The sequence below is a fragment of the Pelophylax lessonae genome, assembly GCF_965119305.1.
Source record: "Pelophylax lessonae genome assembly, chromosome: 3".
NCBI lineage: Eukaryota > Metazoa > Chordata > Amphibia > Anura > Ranidae > Pelophylax > Pelophylax lessonae.
Genome location: NC_138770.1, coordinates 464,236,173 through 464,251,402, shown reverse-complemented (window position 1 = coordinate 464,251,402; position 15,230 = coordinate 464,236,173). Strand labels below are relative to the sequence as shown.

Here is a 15,230-nt window from a genome sequence, read left to right as displayed (position 1 = left end):
GGAAGTAACTGAGGAAATGTAAAAAAAAAAGTTAAAAACAAGTAAATATGACATAATTTCCTATGTATTTACTAATGCTAGCAGCATAAGGATTACAAATAGTCAATGTTGATTGAAAGAGTAAAGTTCCACTTTAATTTTTGCAGGGTGAATTGGAAGCAGGGGATACAGGCAGCCCTCCCTTACCAGGCCCTGGGTCTCATCATGTCGCCAGGAGAACTGGCAGAGGCTGGGGTGTTTAGCAGCTTCTACCGTCAGCCGGGGGTGGTATGTAACTAATACCAGAATTTTTGTAAAATCTTACCAGTAAAATTCCTTTCTCTGAGTCCTCTGACAGTCGCCACCACCTCTAAGTCATCACTATTGGGTATTGACTTCCGCTTCGCAGGAGTAGCTAGGCATAAGACTCAAAAGTCAAAAGAACAAAAGCATTTAGCATATACACACCCATGGGGGCTGTCCCACTGGTCAATACCCCCTTGCAGTGATCCCTCCCAACTCAGTTTGGTAGAATAGCAGTAGGTGTACAAGAAAAAAAAACCAAAAGAGGGCGGGGGCGGCGACTGTCGGAGGACTCAGAGAAAGGAATTTTACAGGTAAGATTTTACAAAAATTCAGTTTTCTCTTACGTCCTCCGACAGTCGCCGCCACCTCTAAGTCATCACTATTGGGATGTCCCAAAGCAGTGTAGACATGAGGGGTGGGAGACGCAACCGCAGAAAAGGCAACGCAGTACCCACATCAGAGAAAGGAACCTTACACGCACAGTAAGAGAACCTTCTGGGTAACAGAAAAGGCTCAACAGGAGCAACAGCCCAGGAAAGTAAATAACCCAGGGTATAAACAACCCTAACAGCCAGGGACCCGCAAAAAAACAAGGGTCACCTATGGCCCTGCCGCACTGAGAACTTTGTGGCCAAAGGAGGCATCAGCTGATCCCAGAACATCTACCTTATAGAATTTGGAAAAAGTGTGCACCGACAACCAAGTCGCAGCCTTGCACACCTGGGCCACCGAGGCTCGGTGCCAGTAAGCCCAGGACGTACTCAAAGATCTGGTAGAGTGCGCCCTAACAGGGAAGGGTGGAACCCGTTCCTACAAAGCATAGGCCTGTTCAATGGTCTGTCTGATCCATTTGGCAATGGTTGCTGCAGACGCAGCCATACCCTTCCGAGGTCCCTCAGAAAGGACAAAGAGGGAATCCGATTTCCAAAAGGATTCAGTGGACGACAGGTGAACCCTGATCGCCCAGACAACATCCAAGGAATGCAATGCAACCTCCTTAGGATGCTTCGGCTTCGCACAGAGCGAAGGCAAAACAATGTCCTCATAAAGGTGGAACTCAGAGACCACCTTAGGGAGAAAAGAGGAATGAGCTTGCATGACCACCTTATCCTTGTGAATCACCAAGTAAGGAGAGTGGCAAGACGACGCCGCCAGCTCCGACACCCTGCGAGCCGAAGTGATCGCCGCTAAACTTTCTTAGACAGCAGAGGTAACGATATCTCCCGGATATTTTCAAAGGGAGAACGCTGTAACGCAGACAGAACTAAGTTCAAGTCCCATGGAGGTAAAGGCTCCCTTCGGCCCAAATGTCGCACACCTTGAATAAAGGTGCAAATCAAGGAATGAGACGCCACAGGGCGTTGGAAAAGAATAGCCAGTGCAGATACCTGGCCCTTTATCATGGCCAGCGCCAAGCGCTGGTCCACACCAGTCTGGAGAAAAGCTAATACTCTCGACACCGAGTACGAGCGAGGGGAGAACCCCCTGGACTCACACCAGGCGAAATAAGCTTTCCAGGTACGGCAATAGATTTTACCAGAAGAGGATTTCCTAGCCTTGATTAGAGTAGGAATTACCTCTGAAGAGAGACCCCTGTCTCTCAGGACCTGGGTCTCAACAGCCAGGCCGCTACAGCCAGTGACTGTAAAGCAGGATGGAAGATCGGTCCCTGAGACAGTAGATCTTCCCGCAGTGGCAGCCGCCAAGGAGGCGCCACTGCCAAGAGAACCACGGCGGCGTACCAGGACCGGCGCGGCCAGTCCGGCGCTACCAGAATCACCGAGTGCGGCTCCGAGGCTAACCTGCAAAGGAACCTGGACAACAACTGAATCGGAGGAGAGGCATACATCAGACGATACTGATGCCAAGGGGCCACCAACGCATCCGAGGCGTCTGCCAGAGGATCGCGCGTTCTTGCCACGAACCTTTCCACCTTGTGGTTTAGCCGGGACGCGAACAGATCCACGTCTGGGGATCCCCACTTTGCACACAGCATTTGGAAGACCTCCGGGTGCAGGAACCATTCCCCCCTGGTCCAGGGTCTGGCGGCTCAGATAGTCGGCCTGACAATTCTCTATACCCGGAATGTGAACTGCTGAAATCGACAGGACAGGAGTCTCGGCCCAAGACAGAATTTCGGTCACCTCCCGGGCCGCCCGGGCACTCCTGGTGCCTTATGTAAGCCACCGCGGTAGCATTGTCCGTCTACCCGAACAGGACGGCCCCGAAGTTGGTCCGACCACTGGTAGAGACAGAGCTTGATCGCTCTTTATTACAAAATGTTGATCGGAAGGGAGGATTCCTCCTCCGACCAAGTGCCCTGGGCAGACAGGTTGCCCAGGACTCCACCCCAGCCCGACAGGCTGGCATCCGTGGTAATCAATGTCCACAGTAACGGACGGAATGATTTACCGTCTGACACAGCCGATGACTGGAGCCACCACAGAAGATCCATTCTGGTCCGGCGACTCAAAGAGACACTCAGATCCAAGGACTGAGGTAGCCTGTCCCACCTGGCCAGGATCTCCGCTTGAAGAGACCGCGTGTGAAACTGAGCGAAGGGTATCGCCTCAAAGGCCGATACCATTAACCCTAGGGACCGCATGCAGGTCCTGAGTGACGAGGATGATTGGTCCCTGAGGGACTTGATCTCGTCCTGTAAGGTCCGGAGCTTGTCCTCCGGCAAGAGCACCTTTGCCTGAGCAGAGTCCAGGATCATTCCCAGATAGGGAAGATGAACCGAAGGAGACAAGGACGACTTCTGTATGTTGATGGTCCATCCGAACTCCTGGAGCGTCTGTATCGTGGTGGACAGATCACGCAGTAGGTTCTGGCTGGCACTCGATCTTAAGAGGAGATCGTCCAGATACCCCAAGACCGCAATGCCCTGTGCCCTTAGCAGGCCCAGAACAGGCACCAGCACTTTGGTAAAGACCCTTGGAGCCGAAGCGAGACCGAAAGGTAACGCCACAAACTGATAGTGGTCCTCAGCGATAGCAAAACGAAGGTACCTCTGGTGACCCTCGAAAATGGAGATGTGTAGGTACGCATCCTTCAGGTCTATAGAGGCCAGGAATTCCCCCGGGCTCAGGGAGGTCACCACCGAGCGGAGAGATTCCATACGGAACTTCCGAACACGCACAAAGTAGTTCATCGCTTTCAGGTCCAGAATAGGATGCACCTTGCCCTCCTTTCTGGGCACAGTGAACAGATTGGAATAAAACCCCCGAAAACTGTCCCGATGAGGCACCGGACAATCACCCCCTGAGCAAGGAGGTCCTGCACCGCTTGATGCAGGTCCTGCAGGCGCCCTGGGGTTAAATGAAGATTTGAGGGAAAAAATCTGTCCGCCGGCCAGGAAAGGAATTCGATCTTGTATCCTGATCGAATGATTTCCTGAACCCACCTGTCCGGAATGCGGAGCAGCCAAGGTTGGAGGAAACTGCGCCAAACGTCCTCCCACCCCTGAAATGGGTGAGGGCGCCCCTTCAGGCAGAGGCGGATTGACCCGCCGCACCGGCATTGCCGGACTTTTGCTTGCCCGCCCAGGGCTTCTTCTGGCTACCTTGGCCCTTGAAGGGCTTGCCCTTGGTTTGATTCCTAAAGGCACGAAAGGACCCTTCATTGGGTCGAGAAGGCGGAACCCCCGCTTGCCATGAAAGGACTTGTTTTTCGGGTTCTGGGGCAGCTTCGTGATCTTGCCCCCCGTGACGCCTTTAACCAAGGTAACCAACGCCTCGCCAAAAAGGCGAGAACCTGCATAAGGAAAATCAGCAACTGTCTTCCTTGATGTCTGGTCAGCCGACCAGCTCTTCAGCCAGATCAGTCGACGGTTAAGCACCGCTCGACAGGCGTGCAGCCAGAGGGGCCTCATTCAAGGCTGCATCGCACAAATACATGACTCCTTGGTGAATTTGATCCACCATAACCAGCGTGGCAGGTGGGGCAGAATCAGATGCGAGGTTGCGTCTAAGCATCTTAGTCCAATCCGCCACCACCTGACCCACCAGGACGGACGCGAAAATAGGTTTGAGCAAGGAACCCGCCACCGTGTAGGAATGGCGGGCAAGAGACTCCAACCTCCTGTCCGTGGAATCCTGGAACACTGGGGTGTCCTCAGTGGGAATCAGAGTAGCCTTGTTTAAGACGGCCACAGTGTGATCCACCTTTGGGGGCACACACCAGCGCGTTTCCGTAGCCGGCGCAATGGGATAAAGCAGTTTAAACCGGCTAGGTTCCCGCGAACGGCCGTTTTAAAGTGCGCCACAGTTCATTCACAGTGTAATGAAATTCAGCGGGGCAGGGAAAAACCTGCGCCGACTTGCGGGTCCTATGTGTACCAAACGATGACAAAATGCCCGGAGGAGTGGGCTCATCCTCCAAATGTAGTGTCTCTTTCACAGAAGAGATCAACTCATCCATAGTTGCGCATTCTTCAGGCGACCCCGGGGGAGAATAATCAAGCCCCTCCACCTCCCCCTCAGACCCCGGAGGGTCCAGGAATGAGCGAGACCCTGAAAAGGGCATGCCCGCCACAGCAGCCACATCACCATCTGAATCAGAGGAGAAAGATAATCTAGGCCTTTTCCCAGCAGCAGGTTCAGCCATCAGCACCTCCATTTTGGACACTAAAGATGCCACTACGGCGACCAAATCAGGTATAACAGGGGGTACAGCAGGACTGGGGTCCCCCACCAGGGCTGGAGGGAATTTGCTGTCCTGAGATTCCATTGCCCAAGTTACAGTAAAAAAGTACAAGAAGAGGTACTGCCCCTTTAAGATCGCTGCGGAATGCGCAGCCCACCGCTATATGCACAGTGAACAAAGACCCCCAAAATGAGACAAAACTGAGCCAGGAAGGACATAAACAAAAAGCTATGGAAGAGACAGTCTGCAGAGCCCTCACAGAGTGTTACCACATCGATCGCTGCTTCAGAGGAAAAGGAAGTGAGATCATCAGAGGCTGAACTATAAGCTGCAAGACTCAGGGAAAATGGCTGCCCATAGAAGTGAATGGAAGGCTTCGGCAAGATGGCCGCCGAACATGTGCTCGGAACAATCATTCTGCCACACACAAGATGGTGCCGGATGGTGCCAAAACAGCATGCAATTAAGCCCACAGTGAAGCCAGACATGCTTGCCCTTACTTAAAGTGGCGGACCGCGCGGTTTTTACCCGCTGCGGCCGCCACACACACAGTCCGCACCCCCAAAACACAGCAGTGACACAGGGGAAGGGGCCCCCAAAACCACACGGCACCGCAGCGCATGTACAAGGAGACCCCCGCAGGGATCGCATCAGGGAGCCCCACTCAGGCACAGACATGGGTTATACACAGCAACACAGGACTGCCACCCCAGACAGAGGCCCCACATAGAAAGTACTTACCTGTACTGGATGGCGTGGGGTGCCTCTATGAATGGAAAGCCGCTGTCCTCATCTGACAGGGAATGCCGTTAGCAAGGACACTGCAGCACCGCAGATGTGTCCAGTGAGGTAGCCACCTCACAGGCTGCATCCCTGCTGCGAGCAGGGATGGGTCATTCATAATGCCAGGACGAACACATGGCTGAACGCTCAATGGCGGGCCGGGAGTCCCTCTGACCCTCTGCCCAGGAGAACCAGGGCGGTCAGTCCGAATCCCAGCTCCGCAAGAATATGTCTTCGTCCGAAGATCCGACTAAAAACTAAGCTGACAAAATAAACAGCTAGTAAATCAAAGAAAAAACTGACATTTTCAAAAGAAAATCAAAGAAAAAAGATTAGAAAGGCTGAGACTGTAGCCCCAGCACAGCGAAAGCCTAACTACTCCTGACGCTAGGCAGAAACAAACTGAGTGAGTTGGGAGGGATCACTGCAGGGGGGTATTGACCAGTGGGACAGCCCCCATGGGTGTGTCCATGCTAAATGCTTTTGTTCTTTTGACTAAGTCTTATGCCTAGCTACTCCTGTGGAGCGGAAGTCAATACCCAATAGTGATGACTTAGAGGAGGCGGCGACTGTCGGAGGACGTAAGAGAAATATAATGTTTTGGGTATTAAACTCATTTTTGTATAAAAAAGTACATTTAGCATATGTGTGAAAAGCAGGTAACTGGTGCCCCCAGGAAGCCCCACAGACCAGGGGGCTGTCTATTTAAGATCCTAGAACCTGGAATCTTGTGATCATGGGTTACACAAGCTACATGTCATTTATTCCCAGGAAGGAGGGGGCATTAGTTGCCTGCTTTTGGCTTTACTTCCTCCCCTCCTCAACTCCTGGGGAGATAATTTGAGGATCGGGGCTGTCCTCGTCTGGTGTGACATTTTGGGCCATTTGGACAATTCACCAGGTTTACCTCACTATCCATTATCTATTGGTTATGTGTGAAAGTTCAGACAACTATATTAATTATTCTCATCTTTGCTTCTCCTGAGGAAGCAAGCTATGTATTTCACGAAACACATAGAAAAAAACAGCACAGACTGTTTAGAATTGTTGGAATGTTTCAACATTTACACGTGTCCTATCTTTGTATTTTCTACTGTTGGATCAGTTTGGCAATTATTTATCATGATATGGTTTTAAAATGTATCTGATGTCATTTGTTTCAACTAATAAATTTTTGTGCTTTTAATCTGTGGGTTGTGTCTCGTCAAAAGTCCCGTGGGCTATGATTTTTGTTGGTTATAGCATAATATAGAGACAGATTTTACCACTTTCCACCCGCCATGTAGCAAAATGACGGCCGCAAAGTGGTTAAGTTATCCTGACTGGGCATCATATGACATCCAGCAGGATAAGCCGCTCGTGCACTCCTGTGGGGGGCGCGCAGAGCGGCGACCGGTGGTGCGGTGTGTCACTATTTACCATGTGATCAGGTGTGACCAATCACAGCTGCTCACATCGTAACCAGGACGTGCCGTTTATTGGCTTTCCTCCATTCGTGCTGACCAGACACGAGTAGAGGAGAGCCGATTGGGGGCTCTCCTGACAGGGGGGATCTGCACTGATAATCAGCGCATTGATTATCTGTGCAGACCCATCAGGGATGCCCGTTAGAGCCCACCAGGGATGCCCGCTAGAGCCCACCAGGGATGCCAACCCATGCCACTAGAGATGCCAACCCGTGGCCACCAGGGATGCCAATCAGATGCCAATCAGTGCCCATTAGTAATGCCTGTGTTGCATATCTGTATATCGGTGCCACCTATCAGTGCCCATCAGTGCTGCGTATCAGTGCCGCCTCATCAGTGTCCCTCAGTGCAGCCTCATTAGTGCTCGTCAGTGCAGGAGAAAACTTACTTATGTACAAAATTTTTAACATAAAACAAAGAAAAGCTTTTTTTTTTTTTCAAAATTTTCATTTTTTTTAAATTGTTTAGCAAAAAAGTAAAAACCCAGAGGTGATCAAAAACCACCAAATGACAGCTCTATTTGTAGGGAAAAAAATGATAAAAATGTTGTTTGGGTATAGCGTTGCATGACCGCGCAATTATCATTCAAAGCGTGACAGCGTTAAAAGCTGAAAATTGGCCTGGGCAGGAAGGGGGTGAAAGTGCCCGGTATTGAAGTGGTTAAATACTTACTCCATGTAGAGAAAAGAGAGATCCACTGTGTTCCCAGGCAAGACTCTGATTTCCCATATGCAAAATGCATTATTAGGGTAAAGTCCTGGATAAAGGGGGCTAGAAAATGCTCCTGATGGATAAGTTAGAACCCCTCCACATGTGTAATTTGGCGCTGAAAATACAAAAGTAAGTGACTGTTTGTACATTTCTGTTCAGACTGGCATATCACAAAATACTCAAATGCTGTGACTTACTCACCTGTTGTAAACCAGTGGTCTATGGAGTTGGAGCGAACCATAATATATGAAAAAATAAACAATACATTAAAAAAACAGGATATACTTTGATACAGCCAGGATTCTTTTGCATTTCATGTAATATAAGCATCATTACATTTTATTCAATGTGATCAGAGGACATGCGGACAAAACAAAACATTCTATTGTATTAAAGGGCAACAAGTAAACACTTCAGGGCAATAACTGGACATTGCTAGGCCTATGTCACATAATAAGGAGTGGACTATATTTTCACAACATCAGAACATTTAGAGAATGGTTCCACAGAATCTCTCTCTGACATATGAAAAAAGCACATTCTAAATAGCGATGGGCCCGACTTGTCGGGAATCTTGCAAATACTGAACATAGCGATGAACCCTATTGAGGTCTGGAATAGTTGAATCTTGTTATATTTTCCGCCATTTAGGGCTAATGTACACATTTTTATTAAAGAAAGGGCATGGGTACCTGGGTACTTCCATGGAGTACACTTATCAATGAAAAAAAAAATGTTGATAAATGCTGTTCAGCAGGCAGAGGGTCTTTTAACATGACTTAAAGGGCAACATTAAAAATACACAAATCGTATCAATAACATGTTTGAGGATGCTCCAAGCCTGCACGTGAAGCTGTGAATGTAGTGTAATATAGTCTTTTAATCACTTGCCGGATTAGAAGCCTGATATCTCAGCCATCGCTGCAGCAGTGATCGAGATATCATTTTTTTGACAGGAATTCCCTTCAATGTAAAAGTAATCCTAGTGGTTAAAAAGCCACTGGGTTACTTTTACAGGTGGCAGAAGGGAGGTGTCAATATTTAAATAAAATAAACAATAAAATGTAAAGCACCCCCATTCCCCTGTGCTTACACGCAAATAGGGATGATCGAACTTTTGAAAAGTTCGGTTCGGCCAGAACATCCGAACTTCCCGAAAGTTCAGCCCGGATTTCAGAACCCCATTAAAATCAATGGGACCCGAACTTCGGTAATCAAAAAACACAATTTTTAATCCCTAAAACCCAATAAATGCCCCTAAAAAGTCCCTAGGGTTCTGGGTCATGCCCCATTAACTATTAATCACACAAAAAAAGTTCTTAAAAATTTTCATTTTTGATAAAAAAGCCAATTATTGAAAAAAAAAAAAGATTTTTTGATTTTTACTTTGGATTTCGTATCTGGGGGGTCTAAAAAGTGTACATGTGAAGTTTCAGCTCTGTAGCATGTCCAGAACCATAAAAAAAAAAAGATCGTTTGTATTAGAACACTTTCAGCACAGGAGTTTTCACACCTTGCCGGTTTAATAGCAGGCATTTTTTTGGGTTCTTTGCAGTCAGGAAAAACATCTGAACTTGTGTATAGTGGTACTGTGCACAAGTTCTGATGTTTTGCCTGCCTCCAAAAACCCCCAAAAAATGCCAGCAAAAACACACCTGGGCATTTTTTTTTGACGCTAGCGTTTTTTTGGGCATTTTCTGGGGTTCTTTTGAGGCAGGCAAAACATCTGAACTTGTGTATAGTGGTGTATATACACACATACATATATTTATATACACACCTAGACATATATAGGTGTGATAGTAGCAGAAATATATGCTTGCGCTAATGAAATCATTTACAGTAATAGCTGAAACTTCACATGTACACTTTTTAGACCCCCCAGATCTGAAATCCAAAGTAAAAATCAAAAAATCTTTTTTTTTTTCAATAATTGGCTTTTTTTATCAAAAATGACAATTTTTAAGAACTTTTTTTCTGTGATTTCGTATCTGGGGGGGTCTAAAAGGTGTACCTGTGAAGTTTCAGCTCTGTAGCATGTCCAGAACCATAAAAAAAAAGGATTGTTTGTATTAGAACACTTTCAGCTCAGGGGGTTGACTTCTCTTCTCGGTTTTCACACCTTGCCGGTTTAATAGCAGGCATTTTTTTGGATTCTTTGCAGTCAGGAAATACATCTGAACTTGTGTATAGTGGTACTGTGCACAAGTTCAGATGTTTTGCCTGCCTCCAAAACCCCCAAAAAATGCCAGCAAAAACACACCTGGGCATTTTTTTTTTTTTGACGCTAGCGTTTTTTTGGCATTTTTTTGGGTTCTTTTGAGGCAGGCAAAACATCTGAACTTGTGTATAGTGGTATATATACACACATAATTATATGTATATAGACACCTAGCCATATATAGGTGTGATAGTAGTATATTACTGTAAATGATTTCATTAGCGCAAGCATATATTTCTGCTACTATCACACCTATATATGTCTAGGGGTATATATACAGACATATATGTGTATATATATACCCCCTATACACATGTTCAGATGTCATGTCTGACATCAAACATGTCCTCAAAAAAGCACTGGCAGTGGCAGCCCCTGCAGCATGAAAAATGCTTGGCTGGTGAGAAGCCATATTCCTGTCCCGAAGCAACTCAGAGAAATGATCATTTCTCTATAGCGGTCACCCTGCTATGGAAGGGTTTTGTCACCCTTCAATAGCAGTCACTGTCAGTTAACCCTACACTACACTACGGTCCCCTTACACTTAACACTTTCCCTACAGAAACTAAATTTTTGAAGCTAACTTAAGTGTAAAGGAGCACTCTAACTACACTATATATCCCTTTCCTCACACTAAAAATAGCTAAATGACACTTTGTAACACATTAGAACAGAACAGCATTTCACTCTCTTCCATGTCCCGTACAAGAATGCTAGGAATTTGGTGGGGGCGATCTTATATACTGGGGGGCGTATTCACTAATGATTGGTCTAGGGACCCCCTAGTCACTCCAATCACATTCCTAGCATTCTCCTGCCCCCTCAATTGGCTTTTGCTAATGGTTCTGGTCCAATCACGGTCTTTTAAAGCCCATTTCCTGAAGCATTGCATTTTGGTCGGTTCTGGTTGCCGAATTCCGAACTTTTTGGGCAAAAAGTTCTAAATTCGGCTGAACCTCGAACACCCAATGTTCGGGACGAACCGATGGTGGACCTGAACCGTTCGATCATCCCTACACGCAAATGCAAACACTTATATATAAATGGTGATCGCACCACACATGTGAGGTATCACCGCGAATGTCAGCGCAAGGGGAAATATTTTGTTTCAGAACTCCATTGTAACTCTAAACGGGTAACCTGTAAAGGCTTTTAAAGCATTGCCCATGGAGATTTTTTAGGTACCAAAATTTGACGCCATTCCACAGCACATGCAATTTTAATGTGTGGCATTTTTGGAATCTATTTACTCAGCATAACATCATTTTTTACATTTTACCAAACAATTAAACAATTGGGTAGTACATTATATTTTTTGTGCATTAAAATTCATTACATTTTTTTTTTTTTTAATTTGCACCCACCATTTTATTCCCTAGGGCCTCTGCTTAAAAAATCCTTATAATGTTTGGGGGTATATCTAGCAAAAACAGATATTTTACATGTAAGGACCCTTGCACACGAGCAGATTTATTGAGCCGGTCAGTTTTTCAGACAGACCTGATCAGAGCCTCCATTCTCCTCTGTGGAGCAGTGGATGTAAAAGGATATGGGTAAAAGCCTAAGAGAGAAATGTCAGAATTGGTCGGGACTTGAAGTGGTTAAAGGTGACATTGTTTAAAAACAGCAGCCAGGGATCTGGCATTTTATGCCTTAGCACTAGCAGGTGGGGATTTGTCATTTGCTTGGGTGTAGCGGCACAACAGCATCATCAGTCTGTGGGTCATCATGGTGGCGGGTCAACATCATCACGCAATACCCATTGTGATTGATGTGGATCTACTGTATATCGCTGATTGACAGTGAATTTACGTCATACAACATTGCTTAGGTTTTACTTATTTATTTTTTTTAATAAAGGACTTTCTTATTAGTGTTTGTTTTCATATATGTTTTTTTTTTCTGTGAACGAGTAGCAAAGGGTATTACGTACCCCCTATTTATTCACAAGGGGATACATATCTGTAGGGGATTTTTAAACTTCCAAACATCAGGATTAGCATTGTAAGGTTCAGGCATGTATAAATTAATCTAAGGTTATTAATTAGAAGATGACATAGTATCCTGGTTGTTTTCTTACAACCATTATCCTGGCCATTTAGGCCTGTGTGGATCGAATGTGAATGATATATTAATTACTTAAGGCAGGGGTAGGGAACCTATGGCTTGCAAGCCAGACATGGCTCTTTTGATGGCTGCATCTGGCTCGCAGACAAATCTTTAATAAAGGTGGACGTGTCCGGACGTGAGCCGCGCTGGACGTGTAGAGAGCTATGTCTACTCTGTTGTTACTATATTTTCTCCTCTGTGTCTGTACTCTGTAAACAAAGTACCTGCTGCACAACTTTACGTCACTCTGGTGAGGTGATCCTCCCCCCTGCCTTTTGTCTATTCCCCCTGGCGTACAAAGGGGCGGTTTGTTCGCCCCTCCTCGGTCTTAGGAGGCGCCTCACGACGCACACTGGTGACCGATGATGTTGTGCGTCGGCGTGCCTGGAGCACACGTTGTGGCGCACACTTCCCCTGTGGGCAGCGCTCCGGACACAGGGGACCCTGATTGGTCCACACCATGCGTGGGAGTGGCTTGGTCCCGCCATCTGAGCATGCGCTAGCGTCTTTATATGGCGGACACCTGACACTCGGATGCGTACCGCCATAGGAATCCATCCAACAACACATGCAGGTAATTGACCCAGGCAATATCTATTCTGTTTCTTCTGGTCATCGATCACCTCTTCACTTTCTCCTTTCCCTTGGGGCATCTTGGGATCACCTACTTTGTGGGTTGTACACTTGGGCAGAGCATGGTTGTCACATTTCCTGCTCTGTAATCTTTTATATCTCTCACTTGGTGGTTATAGACTCTGTTATGGGATCGATATGGCTTCATCTCTATATATACTACCACAGTTTTCGTTATTCCATCACTCTTTCATTCATATGTCTTTTAACATCCATGGCCGTTTGGCTCTATGAGTCTCTATTGCACATCTTTATACTTACCTTATCGACTGCCTGGCTCAACGACCTTTTACCCCTATTTTCCCTCAGCATGATCAAATTAAGCCATTTGGGCTATGGAATTCTACAACTATATCTCTCTTTGGAGGATCATAAAAGTAGCCACCCCAGTTATACCTCAAGGCTTACATGCTATCAAGACTGTGACATGCTTACATATGCTACATAGTATGTATTTCAATACAATATATTCAAATCATTTTCATCACAGCTAATTTTTGCCTTGAGTACTATATTTATTTTTTCATATCTTACTCCCCCCCCCCTTTCAGACGCCCCATTTGGGGCCGATCACAGGGATCCTCGTGGGAACCATTGGTAGAGGGCAGCTATCGTTGCCATGAAATGACGGCTTGCTATCTTTCTCCCCATTTAGTTGTGGCAATTCTTCTTCTTTTTCTTTTGATTGAGCCATACTATTTGGCCTTGTCAAGGTTATAGCAGTCCTTTTGGATGCATAACTCCTTTGGTCTGTTTTTAAAATAGTGGCTATAGACATCCCATGGATTGGCATAAGTGGTACGTATATATTATCAGATTTTATCACATCACAAAGTATTATATTGGTACATACCTAAATGCAGCAGATACTCTGTATATTTTGTTATATGTATGAATACTCCGTGTATAACATTTTATACTATACATCTATAGCTATATATTAAAGATTTGTATCTTTTTGTACCTTTAGTCTGAGCTATACCTCCATTTGACCTCTGAAAAAAGGCCAAAGTCCGAAACGGGTCAGTCATTCATTGGAATTCTCAGCCACTCCACGTTCTAGTGATGTAATTTATGGCCACATATATTTTATTGCTTCATTTTCTTTTTTCAAATTGTACAGTTTTTCATATTTTGTATAACATTAATAAAAGGACTTTTATGTTTTACGTCAATTACTCAAGGATTGGTTATTGCCTTAAAAGTCCCATATCCTAGGGGATTTTTCTTCAGTTCTATGACTTCAGGGATGTTGGCAATACCCACTCTAACCATCAGATCCGAACATCTCTCATATATTTTTTAAAAGCAGAGGCCCTACAGAATAAAATGGTGGGTGCTGCAATTTTTTTTGTCACACGGTATTTGAGCAGAGGATTTTCCAAACACAATTTTGTGGGGGAAAAAAAAAACACTTTTTAAATTTAATGCACAAATACACTACTATACTATACTACTGTACTACACTACTTTGGTAAAATATAAAAGATGATCTTATGCCAAATACGTAGATAACAAACATACAATGCTTTAAAATTGCGCACGCCCGTGCAGTGGCAACAAACTATGTACATATTCAAAAGCATTTACAGGTTACCATTTTAGATTTATAGAGTAGGTCTACTGCAAGTATTACTGCCCTCGATCTGATGTTTGCATCAATACCTCACATGCATGGTGCAGTTGCTGTTTACATATGACATCAGACTGATGCTTGCGTTCACCTTTGTGCGCAAAAACGGGGGAAAAGGGTGCTTGAATTTTTTTTTTTTTACTATTATTTATTTTGCATTTTTATTTTATTTTGACACCTTCTCTTTCATTTTTTTTAAGGTTTTTTATTTAAATATCCCCTATAATAGCAATAAGTAGTGACAGGTACTCTTTTTTTAAAGAAAATTGCATCTATTAGACTCTAGATCCCTCCTCTGCCCTTAAAGCATCTGACCACACCAAGATTGGTGTGATAAGATGCTTTCCCAATAGCGCTGTTTATATCTGGCGAAACCAAAGTCATTAAATGCTCATAGCTTCCAGGTATCTTAGGTCATAGAGGTGATTGAAGCCATTCTTGTCTCCAATCAGCTCTATGGTCAGCTGATGGAATCACCAGCTGCAGTCTTGGGTTACCCGGTGGGACAGGAGACCCTGAGAAAACTGTGAAGGCAGCAAGGGGGGGGGGTCCCCTCCCACTGCTTATAAAAGCAGTTTAGCGCCTAATGAGCCACTACTAGCATTGCCTTTACATGAAAGCTGACCGCTGGCTTTAAAAAATTATACCAAGATGATGCCTAGATATGCAGGCATCATCCTGGTATGGTCACTCAAAGTCCAGCTATTTACCATTACGTTGCTGGTTCTTGTTGGGCATATAA

General features: G+C 45.5%; 1 protein-coding gene across 1 annotated transcript in view; it reads right to left on the bottom strand.

Moving 5' to 3' along the window:
* The window catches only part of LOC309551829 (scavenger receptor cysteine-rich domain-containing protein DMBT1-like), a gene marked incomplete at both ends in the record, with an annotated part of 214,327 nt that overhangs the window by 25,598 nt on the left and 173,499 nt on the right, over positions 1-15,230 (bottom strand). Inside the window, 2 exons of the mRNA XM_082252526.1 lie at positions 7,854-8,007; positions 8,094-8,111. Coding sequence (XP_082108652.1) covers positions 7,854-8,007; positions 8,094-8,111 — 172 coding nt within the window. The remainder of the gene's footprint in view (positions 1-7,853; positions 8,008-8,093; positions 8,112-15,230) is intronic.